Source organism: Drosophila montana, unplaced genomic scaffold (genome assembly GCF_035044405.1).
Source record: "Drosophila montana isolate Dmon_TW-CO22-7 unplaced genomic scaffold, ASM3504440v1 contig_920_1, whole genome shotgun sequence".
NCBI lineage: Eukaryota > Metazoa > Arthropoda > Insecta > Diptera > Drosophilidae > Drosophila > Drosophila montana.
Window position 1 is genome coordinate 709,860 of NW_026999206.1, and position 12,447 is coordinate 722,306.

At 48.6% G+C, this 12,447-nt stretch overlaps 1 protein-coding gene across 3 annotated transcripts; it reads left to right on the forward strand.

Annotated features, from left to right (window-relative positions):
* The first annotated feature begins 246 nt into the window (after positions 1-246).
* On the forward strand, positions 247-12,447 carry ph-p (polyhomeotic proximal). Of its 3 annotated transcripts, none has more exons than XM_064699393.1 (5): positions 247-792; positions 5,367-7,579; positions 8,504-9,044; positions 9,127-11,057; positions 11,118-12,447. In XM_064699393.1, exons 1-5 carry the CDS (start codon positions 758-760, stop codon positions 11,924-11,926), a joined length of 5,529 nt encoding a protein of 1,842 aa, XP_064555463.1. In that variant the 5' UTR covers positions 247-757; the 3' UTR covers positions 11,927-12,447. The 3 variants fall into 3 exon arrangements, with proteins under 3 accessions (XP_064555463.1, XP_064555462.1, XP_064555461.1); XM_064699392.1 differs by lacking the exon at positions 247-792 and adding an exon at positions 5,132-5,257; XM_064699391.1 differs by lacking the exon at positions 247-792 and adding an exon at positions 5,208-5,269.

Genomic DNA, 12,447 nt, shown 5'->3' on the forward strand with positions numbered 1-12,447 from the left:
GCCAATGCAGCATTAAAATACAGCTGAAAAATTGAAAAATTAAAGAAAACAAGAATGAATTAAAAGTGAAATAAAGCAGGCACTGCATTAATTGTGAGCCATCGTCGACGCAGCCGCTGCAGCGAGTGGAGTATGTACTAATTATTGCTCTCGTGCACGAAACGCTCATTTACACGCCTCAGTCGCAGTCGCAGTCTCAGACAGCGAACACACACAGACATACAATATATGTATATATATATACATAATCACACGTACACGCACACACACAACGACGCTGACACTGAGACTGACGCTCGGCGAGACATTTTTTTGTGTACATTTTTGTATGTTTTCATATTGTTGTTGTTTGCAACAAAGTTTTACGTTTACGTTTTTTGCCTGTTTATTGTATATAAATGTAAATGTATATGTTTATTGCCTGTCTCGTATACGTTTGTGTGTGTGTTCTTACCTCGTATTTGTTATATCTACCAAACTACCAGTAACAACAAAAAAAAGGAAAGAAAAAAGCAACAAAATAAAACAAAATAACAAAAACGCAGCAGCAGCAGCAATATGCTGCCAACAACAATAAAAACAATCAGCAGTCGCAACAGCAGCCGCAGAGCAGCCGCAGTCGCAGTCGTCGTCGCAGTAACAGCAAACAACAGAACATCGCTGCCGTCGTCGTCGTCGTCGCTGCTGCCGTCGCCGCCGCTGACGTCGCCGCATGCATACTATTAATTTATTATACAAATTGTTTTTATTTTGAATAATGGATCGTCGTGCATTGAAGTTTATGCAAAAAAGGTATTTTGTTTGTTTTTGTTTTTTGTTTGTTTTGTTTCGTTATCTTTTAGTTTTTAAAATACAACATTTCATTTGCAAACTGACCGAAGCCACTGTTAACAGCATACAACATATACATACGCGTGTGTATGTGTATTTGCATATGTGTGTCAATGCACTCGCGTTTATTATTACTAATGTTATTTCTCCTTTTTTCTGCCGCTGTCACACACGCACACTAACTTCTTGATCTCTCTCTCTCTCTCTCTCACTTTGCGCTTCTACTTCTATATTTGTTATTATTACATCGTAACCGCGTCTCAGGTTCGCTTCAAGTGTGACCCTCGCAGCGCAAGAAATATTCTTATGCTGTGCACACACTGGATTTGTTTTCCATTCGTTTTTCAGGCTACATTGTTTTTGTTCTGACTATTTCTCTTGAATTTAATTTTTCCGTTTTTCGTTTTTAATAGATGTTCATAATTGCAGCGTTGCCTTTGGCGCGCAGTTCAACTGAGCAGCGTTTTACAACACTGCTGCAGATGACAAATGTGTACAAATTCAATACAAATGCATGTGTGTGTTTATGTGTATATATGTATATATATCTGCGTGCCGTTTCTGTTTGACGTACCATCATAATCATACTTGTACTTGAAACGCTCTCCTTTAGTTGAAACAAGCAAAAATCCCAAAACGAGTTTTTTGTTGCCCCATCTGCTCAGCTCTTGCAGTGTTGATAAAACACTGCAGGCTCAGGCAAACACATACATATATACACTCGCAGCAAATTTCGCAATGTATACACACCGCGTATGTGTGTGTGCGTGTGCGTGTGTTTGTAAATTTGTTGGTGGTTGATTTTCTTTTACTTTTCGCAGCATTGAAAAGCAAAAGTTCTAAGCCAAAAGTAACATTTTTTTGCCGAAACCGAAACTGCAGTCGGCATTAAGCAGCGGGAGCACCGCACCAGAAGAAGACGAAGAAGAAGAACAAGAAACAGCCAACACTAGCAACACAACAACAGTCCGTGGAGCGCATTAGCTCTCTCTGTCGCGCGCGCGTGGGCTCCCATAGCCCGAAGTAAACAAAATTTGAGGCGCGTTGTAGTGTTGCCATCAGGCCAAAAAGTTTTCTCTACTAAATATAAACAATGTACTTTAATTTGTTGTATTTTAACATTGCTTCTCTATGAAATTTAATCGGCTATGAAAAAAATATTTGCATGCCTTTGAACTCATAGTTTTCAAATAAAAGTTTAATTTGGCTTTTTTTTTTTACATATTTGCTTATGATTTGATATACATATGTGTTTGTGCATTCAATTTGCTGTCTGTTGGCAACTCTACACTGACACCAACTTATGCTCATTCTCTCATGCATTTGGCACATTCGTGTGTGTTTTCAGCTACGCTCGTCATTTGACCAAGCAACCAGTGCCATCTCGCTCACACTTACTCATTTGCCATACAGCAGCAACAAGGGCGACATTACCGTGCACTCAATTGTATCTTTATATTCGCATTCGTATTTTAATGTGTGTGTGTGTTGCTGTTGGTAGCTGCGGCCTGGCATGCAGAAATGAAACCCGTTCGTATAATCAATATGTACTCATCTATTTTCGTCTTGTACCCGCCACCCCCTACCGCGTGTACAGGTTTAATGCCCCATCAACCACCAAACGTAATTTTGCACGCATGTTTCTCGCAAGAATTTTAATTTTATGTTCTATTTTGTTGCTGTTGTTGTTTTTGTCGCTCTCACCTGCATGCTAGCTGCGCGCGTTCTCCCTAGCTCTGTCTCTCTCTTACCCACTCACACATAAATTTTTTTTCTTACTTTTTGCTAGCTCATTTGAGCGCATGCTCGTTCTGTTTGCGTCGTCGGCATTGTTATCAATCTTCGTGCAACTCAATTTGGTTAGAAGCGAACATAAAATTGGTGATGGCTGTGCGGCATTATTATTACTGCTTTTGTTATTGTTGGGTTGTTAATGGCACTGACGCTCCCCACAGGCTGTCTCAGCAGCGACCTGGCAAAACCACTCAACGATTCAGGCTCTCACTCTCTCTTCCTCTCCCATACACAATCACTCACACACGCACACACATACACACACACACACACAGGCACGCACACACGAAATCAAGCATCAAACCAGTCTTGAGCTGCAAGTTTTTTCTTTTCTCTTCTGACAATGAGAAGGATGATTCTGCTGCTGCTGGTCTGCTGCGTCTGGCACAGCGTCTAGTCGTCAGTTTTTTTTTTCCTTTTTATGTATTCCGTTCCACCAGCTTTCGCTTACTCTTTGCCGTTTGCGGTGCGCTTCGGTGGGGGCGTGCGACCTTAGCATACCCAGCAGCAACCCTGACGCATGCATGAAACACCCCTGACCGATTTCATGGCTTGCCAAAACCGCCCACTGCTGCGGCCACCTTCAACTCCACCAGTTCGCCCCTGTCCCTCCCTCATTGCTTGTGCAGTCCTGTTGCCAGGGGTAACCCTAATGCTGTGCCGGCTCTAATAACCTCTGCACAGTTTCGCTTGTAGCTTTTTCTTTTATATGTTTTATATGCCTCACGGGCATTACGGGGGCGGCTGTGGGGTATTTGGTGAGACTGTGGCAGCGTCAGGAATTGGTCTTGCTGCTGTTAGCTTGTGAAATTTAAAACTAAACATTGCGGGTTTTTATGTCTCGTTTTGTTTTTTTTTTTTTTTTTTTTGTAGTGGCAACTGTCAGTTTTCGACAGTTTTTATTTTCGGGTCTCTGAACTGAAGTTTGGCAACGTCGGATAAAGTTAGTTAATAACTTTTTCTTTTAGCTGCCTTGATTTGTACACTCAGAAGTACTTCCAATTTTGATTATGTGCATATATAAATTATTTTTAAATTGTTTTTTAATTCTAACTGACTACCACATTGTCTATTTTAACCAAAATATCAATTTTGCGTATGCACCTGAAGAGAATTATCTTTTAGTTCTTGGGACTTCGCTTAACAACAGTTGAATTGCCCTTCCTTTACTTTAACTGGCTGCTAGGTTGCCAATCTTCACACTGACACAATTGCATTTATGTACTTTGTTTAATTTTTTCCAGTTGGTAACTTGCATATGTATTGAGCTGCATGAGTCCTAAACAACGGTAACTGCACAATGCAGCTCTCTCACTCTCGCTTTCTCTCTTTCCCTCACTCTCTCCCGGTAAGCTTGTTCAGCTGTACGCCACTCCCACGCAGCTCGTCTAACTGCATCTCTCGTTCGCCTGCAACTCCTTCTGAATGTTTATAGTTTACAATTGACGTCAATAGAGAAGCACATGCACACACATGCGAAAAAGGAAGATGTATATGGATGTGTATGAGTGCATTTACATGCATATGTGTATGTGTTGTCTGGGACTTTTTAGTGCAGCCTCCACATAATTTTTAAATGACCTCCTTCGTTAGCATTAGTTACTCGCGCGCGTGTGTATGTGTGTGTGCACATTGATATAAATGAGCCACATTTACGGTTATGTGGGTCAATGATAGCTGCTTTAACGACCCCAAAAAACTTCACATGCTGCATAATAAGGCACCAGATCGAAGTTGAGGTCTATCGAAGCGGGGTTCGTGTTGAAAGCTAGTCGCAAGAAAGGACGTTTATTGATTGAAATTTAATACCAGGCAGGTTGAAGTCAACATATGTTTATCGGAACTGTTTTCGATATTAAAAATAATTGAAAAAAAAATGAAAAACTTAAAAAAAAAACTTGTTAAAAATCATCTCAAGTTAAAATCTGTTTGCCCGAACCGTCGTTTTGCAATCTTTAAACTTTAATAAAATATTTACTTAAATTTTCGAACTATGATTTATGTGATTTAAATGTAGATCCGAAAAGCATTGAAATATAACAGCTGAAAGATTAAGAAACATGTAATTAAAGTTTAGTTTTTTTAAATTTGTTAAGTTTTTTTTTTTTTTTACGTTTATCAGTAAAATATATGACACTTCGTGCATATCATGCATATTATTATTGGTTAGTATTTTGTATTAAAAATAATTCATAAATTTAAAACTGTTTAAAAATATTCGTTTACAAAAGCTTAAAACGGTTTCTTTTTCTTCCATATGTAAACACTTGCACATGAGATTGTGAATGATCTTTGCATTTGACTCTCGCTGCAGGCTCAGCACAGAGCGAGCTTTTTCTTTTCTTTTACTGTGTGAGAGAGAGAGAGAGAGAGAGAGAGCATGCATCGCCCACGCTTTGAGCTTTTTTTTTTATATTTATTTTTTTGCACTTCTTTCTGGTCTTTTGCATGCAAATGGCGGGTGCTGCCAACCTGTTTGTGCATTTCGCAGTGCTTTTGCTCTGCTCTTTGGCATTGCTTTTGCTCGTTGCTTTGCGTGCTTTATTTATTTATTATTATTTTTTTTTTTCGTTTCGCTGTGCAAATGTTTGGCCAAAATGTTGCATGCCGCACGCCGTCGCAAATATTCCAAGTGTGTGTGTGTGTATGTGTGTGTATATGTGTGTGTTTGTGTGTGTGTGTTGTGCGCCTTTTGATTTGTTTTAACTAATTCATTTGCCCAATTTCTCTTTCCAATGCAGAGCGGACACTGAAAGCGATACAACAACAACAACAACAAACACATTAACAGCAACATCAACAGCAACAACATTAGCAGCAGCATCAGCAGCAGCAACAACAATTTTAACAACAGCAACAACGACAACAACAACAACTGCGCTTCCATTAAAAGACAACTCGAATATACGAGGCAGCAGCAGCAGCAGCGGCAGCGACAAGTTGCAAACAGCAACGCAGCAGCTACAACAGCAACACAAGCAGCAGCAGCAACAACAACAGCAGCAACAGCAGCAGCAGCAGCAACAGCAGCAACAACAACATATTGTCAGCGTTGAGCGGCCCTTGAAGTGCCTGGAGACGTTGGCCCAAAAGGCGGGCATTACCTTTGACGAGAAATACGATTTTGCCAGTCCGCCGCATCCGGGCATTGGCGCCCATACGCCCACGCACAACAACAACAACAACAACAACAATAATAATAATAATAATAACAATAATAACAACAATAATAACAATAATAACAACAACAACACGCAGTTGAACAACAACAATCACGTTAAAAACGTTACGCCCACATCAATTGCAACAAGCACTGCGCAGACGCCGCCCTCAGCGCGACGCACAGCAGCAGCAACAACAGCACCAACAACAGCAGCAGCAGCAGCAGCAACCACTCCCAACAGCTCAGCGCGTTCACGTAGCGTCTCACGTTCGCGCTCGCGGTCGAGCACGCCCACCTCACGCACAGCAGCAGCTACAGCAGCAGCCGTAGCAGCAGCAGCAGCAGCAGCAGCAGCAGTTGTTGGCGGCACGCTGGAGAAATCACAGAGCCCCGCCCAACAGGTGGCATCCGCTGCGGCGGTGCCACTGCAAATCTCACCGGAGCAACTGCAGCAATTCTATGCGAGCAATCCGTATGCGGCCATCCAGGTCAAGCAGGAGTTTCCCACACATAATGCTGGCAACAGCGGCGGCGGCGCTGGCGGCAACAACAGCAACACCAACGAGCTGAAGCATGCAACCGGCCTGCTGGACGCCAACCAAACGACACAGCTGCAACAGTTGCAGCTGCAACAGCTGACCGCCGGCGATGGCAGCGCAGCGGCTGCTGCTGCCGCCGTTGCCGCCGCCGCTGCAGCCGGCAGTCCAGCGGCAGCGCAACAGAATGCGCTCCAACAGCAGGCGGCAGTAGTCGCGGCCCAGCAGCAGCAACAGCAGCAGCAGCAGCAACATCAGCAACAACAGCAGCAACAGCAGGCCGCACAGCAGCAACACTCGACAGCAATTAGCACCATGTCGCCGATGCAACTGGCCGCTGCCACCGGCGGAGTGCCCGCCGACTGGGCCAATGGACGCACCGTGCAGCTGATGCAGCCATCGACCGGCTTCATATATCCACATCTGTCCATTGTCTCCGGAAATCTGCTGCCCGCCGCGCTGGGCCAGCAGCCCATACAGGTGATTGCCGCCGGCAAGCACTTCCAGGGCAGCGCGCCGCAAATGATAACGACGACCACGCAGAACACCAAGCAAATGATTGGCGGGCAGGCGGGCTTCGCCAGCGGCACCTATACGATACCCTCGAGCCAGTCGCCGCAGACGCTGCTCATATCGCCGGTAAATGTGATATCGCATTCGCCGCAGCAGCAGAGTCTTCTGCACTCGATGGCGGCGGCGGCGGCGCAGCAGCAGCAGCAACAACAGCAGCAACAACAACAACAACAGCAACAACAGCAGCAGCAGCAGCAACAGCAGCAACAGCAATTGACACAGCAGCAACAGCAACTGACGGCTGCAGCTGCGGCCCAACAAGCGCTGGCTGTCAGCGCCTCCAAGGTGGGCGTCGGCGTCGGCGATGGGCAGGCCAAGCTGCAGCAGAAGGTCGTCCAGAAGGTGACAACCACAACGAACACGGTGCAGGCGGCGAGCGGTGCTGCTGCTGGCGGCGGCGTTGTCGCCCAGGCTCAACAGCAGCAGCAACAGCAGACGACCACACAGCAGTGCGTCCAGGTCTCGCAGTCAACCCTGCCGAGCGTGACGGCCGCCCAGGCGGCCCAGTTGATTAGCCCGCTGCAGGGCACCGCCACCGGGCAGCCGCAGCAGATGCAGCTCGCTCCCTGGTTTTGGCAAAATTTCGGAGGCAGTCCGATCATCTTGCGTGGCCAGCCGGATCATACGTCCGGCATGTTCATCCAGCAGCCGACCCATCAGGCCCTGCAAACCCAACAGAATCGTGAGTAAATGCAGTTCAAAGGCCGAGCTCACGACACGAACTAGTTGCTAGCAGCTCACTGAACCAGTTCCAAGCTGTTTTCCACTTGAAGAAAACTAAAGCAAGAAAAAAAAACATATATTATATGATACGCAGGTCTGATCGGAAGGGAAGACGAACCTATGAAAAGTTTTATGAGTTTAGTCGTAGAATTGAGTGAGAAATAGACAGACAGCAGGGATGTTAGGTTGGTAGCAGGGTATCTCTCAGTCGGATACTCCCGACTAGAACCTTTGCTTTGCTTTGTTTGTTTTATGTTATACAGACAATATTGAATAACTTTAGAGGTTTATCTAGAAACCACTGCCGTGAACGACTCTGCATCATTCTGGTTCATTTAGTTCCAGGCGTGAACTAGTTACTTTATAAAAGTAATTCAAATAGCTAAGCAATTTTAAAAAGAAAGTTCTTAAGGTTGAGAGATTTATTCAGGTTGATTTAGTTCCAGCCGTGAACTAGTTACTTTATAAAGGTAATTTAAATAGCTAAGCAATTTTTAAAAGAATGTCCTTAAGGTTGAGAGATTCATTCTGGTTCAGTTAGTTCCAGGCGTGATCTAGTTACTTTATAAAGAAAGTTCTAATAGCGAAGCAAATTTTTAAGGTAAAGATTCATTATGGTTCATTTACTTCCAGGCGAGAACTAGTTACTTTATAAAGGAAATTCAAACAGCAAAGCAATTTTAAAAAGAATGTTCTTAAGGTTGAGAGATTCATTCTGGTTCATTAAGTGCCGGGCGTGAACTAGTTACTGTTAAATAGAAAGAAAGAGCTGCGACTTTTGAGTGTTGTTCAGCACTAGCAACAGTTCGTGTCGTGTCACGCGCCCATCTCTAGCAGCAACAAACTTATCGTTTGTTTTTTTTTTATTCGCCTGCATCCACAGAAATCATTCAGTGCAATGTGACGCAGACGCCGACCAAGGCGCGCGCTCAGCTGGACGCGCTGGCGCCGAAGCAACAGACGCAGCAACAGGCGAATGCACAGCAGCAGCAACAGCAGCAGCAGCAGCAGCAGCAACAGGCGCAGCAGCAGCAGGCGGTGGCGGTGGCAACCGCGCAGCTGCAGCAGCAGCAACAACAGCTGACGGCACAGCTGCAGCGCACCGGTGCTCCCATCTTGCCGCACAATGGGGCTCAGGTGCGGCCCGCCAGCTCCGTGTCCACACAGACGGCGCAGAACCAGAGCCTGCTTAAGGCGAAGATGCGCAACAAACAGCAGCCAGTGCGGCCGGCGCTGCCAACGCTCAAAATGGAGAATGGACAGGCGGGCGGTGGCAAGGCCACGGGCAATGCGGCAACGACGCTCAGTCAACATATCGCCGTGCAGCAGCAGCAGCAACAGCAACAGCAGCAACAGCAACAGCAGGCGGCGGCAGCAGCGGCTGCGGCAAATCTGCACCAGGTGGTCACCACGGCGGGCAACAAGTAGGTGGTGAAATTGTGCGTGTGGCTCCAGATACTTACAATTGCTTCTCTCCCTCTCTCTCTTTCTCTCTCGCGCTTGCAGAATGGTGGTCATGAGCACCTCGGGCACGCCGATAACGCTGCAGAATGGGCAAACGTTGCAGACGGGCGGCGTGGATAAGCAGCAGCAGCAGCAACAGCAACAGCAGCAGCAGCAACAGTTGCAGCTAATGAAGAGCCAACAATTGCTGCAACAGCAAATGCTGCAGCATCATTTATTGCAATTGCAACAGCAACAACAGCAGCAGCAGCAGCAGCAACAGCAACAGCCGCAGCAAGCGCAACAGCAGCAGACGCTGACAAATGCGACCGCTCAGCAAATATTGCAGGTAGCGCCGAATACGTTTATAGCCTCGCAGCAGCAGCAACAAGCGCAGCAGCAGCAGATGCATAATCAATTGCTGCAGCATCAGTTGCAGCAACAGCAGCAACAGGCACAGCAGCAACAGCAGCGCGAACAACAGAATATTATACAGCAAATTGTGGTGCAACAAACGGCCACGCAACAGCACCAGCAGCAGCAGCATCATCAGCAGCAGCAACAGCAGCAGCAACAGCAACAACAGCAGCAGCAGCAGCAGCAGCAACAACAACAGGCACAGCAGCAGCAGGCGCAACAGCAACAATTGCAGCTGAGCAGCGTGCCCTTCTCAGTTAGCTCGACAACAACGCCCGCTGGCATTGCCACCTCCAGCGCACTGCAGGCCGCATTGTCCGCCTCTGGTGCTGTCTTCCAGACAACCACCAAGACGAGCACCTCGCTGCCCAGCAGCAGCGTGGTGACCATCAGCAATCAAAGCGCCGGGCCGCTGGTCACGAGCAGCACTGTAGCCAGTCTGCAGCAGCAGGCGCAACAATTGCAGCAGCAGCAGCAACAGCAGCTTATAACGGCCAGCATAGCGGCTGCCACACAGCAGCAGCAACAGCAACAGCAGCAACAGCAGCAACAACAGCAGCAACAACAGCAGCAACAACAGCAGCAGGCGCAGCAACAGGCGCAGCAACAGGCGCAGCAGCAGGCGCAGCAGCAGCAGGCGCAGCAACAGGCACAGCAACAGCAGGCGCAGCAACAGGCACAGCAACAGGCGCAGCAGCAGGCACAGCAGCAGCACGCACAGCAGCAGCAGCAACAGGCGCAACAGCAATTGTCCAGCAGCACGTTAACTGCTGCGTCGCCCACACAGAATCCCATATTGGCCATGACGTCCATGATGAATGCGACGGTTGGCTTGCCGGCAACAACGCCGCCCGTGAGCAGCGCTGTGGTTAGCACGGCGCTTGTGACGCTCAGCAATAGCATAAGCTCGCTGCCAGCCACGCCTACCAAGGCAATTACCATGAGTACGGCCAGCAGCCAGGAGACGCCCAAACAGCAGCAGCATCAGCAGCAGCAGACGGCGACGGCGGCGACAACGACTACGACAACAGCATCTTTAGTGACAATTGAGTCGGCCGCTTTGCAGGATGCCAGCAAGGCCAACGCGGAGGCAAGCAGCTCCACGGCAGGCGCAGCAGAGACGCTGCACAACGGTGATGTGGGTGAGGCAACGCCCACAAAGCTGACAGCAACGGCAACACCAACAGTTGCAGCTGCTGCAGTCAAGCAAAGCAATGCTGTGTTGCCTAGCAGCAGCAGCGGCGGCAGCGGCGGCAAAGATGACAACAGCAATGTGAAGAACAGCAGCAGCAGCGTTAGCAGCACAGCGTCCACCAATGGCATTGCGAGCAGCGCGTTGCGTAACAGCAGCAGCAGCAGCAGTGCAACAACGACTACAACAACAACAACCACCAGCAGCAACAACAACAGCAGCAGCAACACCAGCAGCAGCAATGGCAAGGATCTGCCCAAGGCCATGATCAAGCCAAATGTGCTGACCCATGTCATCGATGGCTTCATTATACAGGAGGCCAACGAACCATTTCCGGTGACACGGCAACGCTATGCGGACAAGGATGCCAACGATGAGCCGCCCAGTAAGTGCACACAGCCAAATGAAGGCAAATCCAAAACTTATGCTAAATCATATTTTGCAGAGAAAAAAGCAGCCATGCAGGAGTCGGATCTCAAGGCGGGCGCAACAGCAAGCACGTCGACAACAACAACAACACCAACAGCGAGCTCTGCAACAGCAACTGCTGCTGGCATGGCTGGCGGGGCGCTGGTCAGCGTGGCCACACTGCCGGCGGATATGGTTGCCTGCGAGCAATGCGGCAAGCCGGAGCATCGCAGCAAGCTGAAGCGCAAGCGTTATTGTTCGCCGGGCTGTGCACGTCTGGCGAAGATGGGCGGCAGCAACAGCAGCAACGGCAGCGCCGTGGGCATGGTCGCCGCTGATGCATTAGCACTGGCGGACAAGCTGGACGAATCGCTGGCCGAGGAGAAAATGCAAACGGACGCCCTGAGCCCCGAGCCGGCCATGATTATAGCTGAGCTGCCGTCGGCCGTGCTGGCAGCGGCAACAGCCACGGCAACAATTGCAGCTGCAGTGACAGCAGTGCCAGCAGCCACGCCCACCAGTAGCAGCAACAGCAACAGCAGCAATGTCAGCGCCGCTGTCGTTGCTGTGGAGCGTCCCTCGATCTGCAGCTGGAGCGTGGATGAGGTCAGCGAGTTTATACGCAAGCTGCCCGGCTGTCAGGATTATGTGGATGATTTTGTGCAGCAGGAGATCGATGGACAGGCGCTGCTGCTGCTCAAGGAGAATCATTTGGTGAATGCGATGGGCATGAAGCTGGGACCGGCGCTCAAAATTGTCGCCAAAGTCGAGTCCATGAAGGAGGTGAATCTGGCCCCGGCGGCAGTTAACGATGGTGCCAAGGAAACGGCCAATGCCGCGCAATAGTGCATAACCAGAGCAAGGGATAGTTGCGTTAGCCGCCCCCGCCGCCGCCGCAGCAGCAGCAGCAGCAGCAGAAGCAGCAGCAGCTCCTCCTCTGGCAGCCGTAGCGCGCCTCTGTCGCCCGCCTATTCCATAACCCCGCCGCTGTACTCGCCCGTGCTGCGCAGCAAATAGGCGCCACAAAATGCTGGTCTAACCAGCTTCAAGTGGAGTGGCGTTCATTGTGAATGTGATTCACAGCAGCTAATGTTAACCGCCCGCTACACACCTAGGAGCACCGCATCCTGCCCCAACACTCACACACTCACACAAACACACACACCACCCAACCCCTTGCTAGCCATTCCCTAAACCCAACCCCAAGCTCGCAGCTGTAGTTGTAGTCTGTACGTAATTTTAATGTAGCTTAAAATTTGTAAGGCCAATTGTATGATAATGATTGAAAACTCCATCTAATGTTAGCAACCCCAAAGCCTACACCCGCTTAACTCTCGAAACCCCCTGCCCCTGACCCTGCCCCTGAC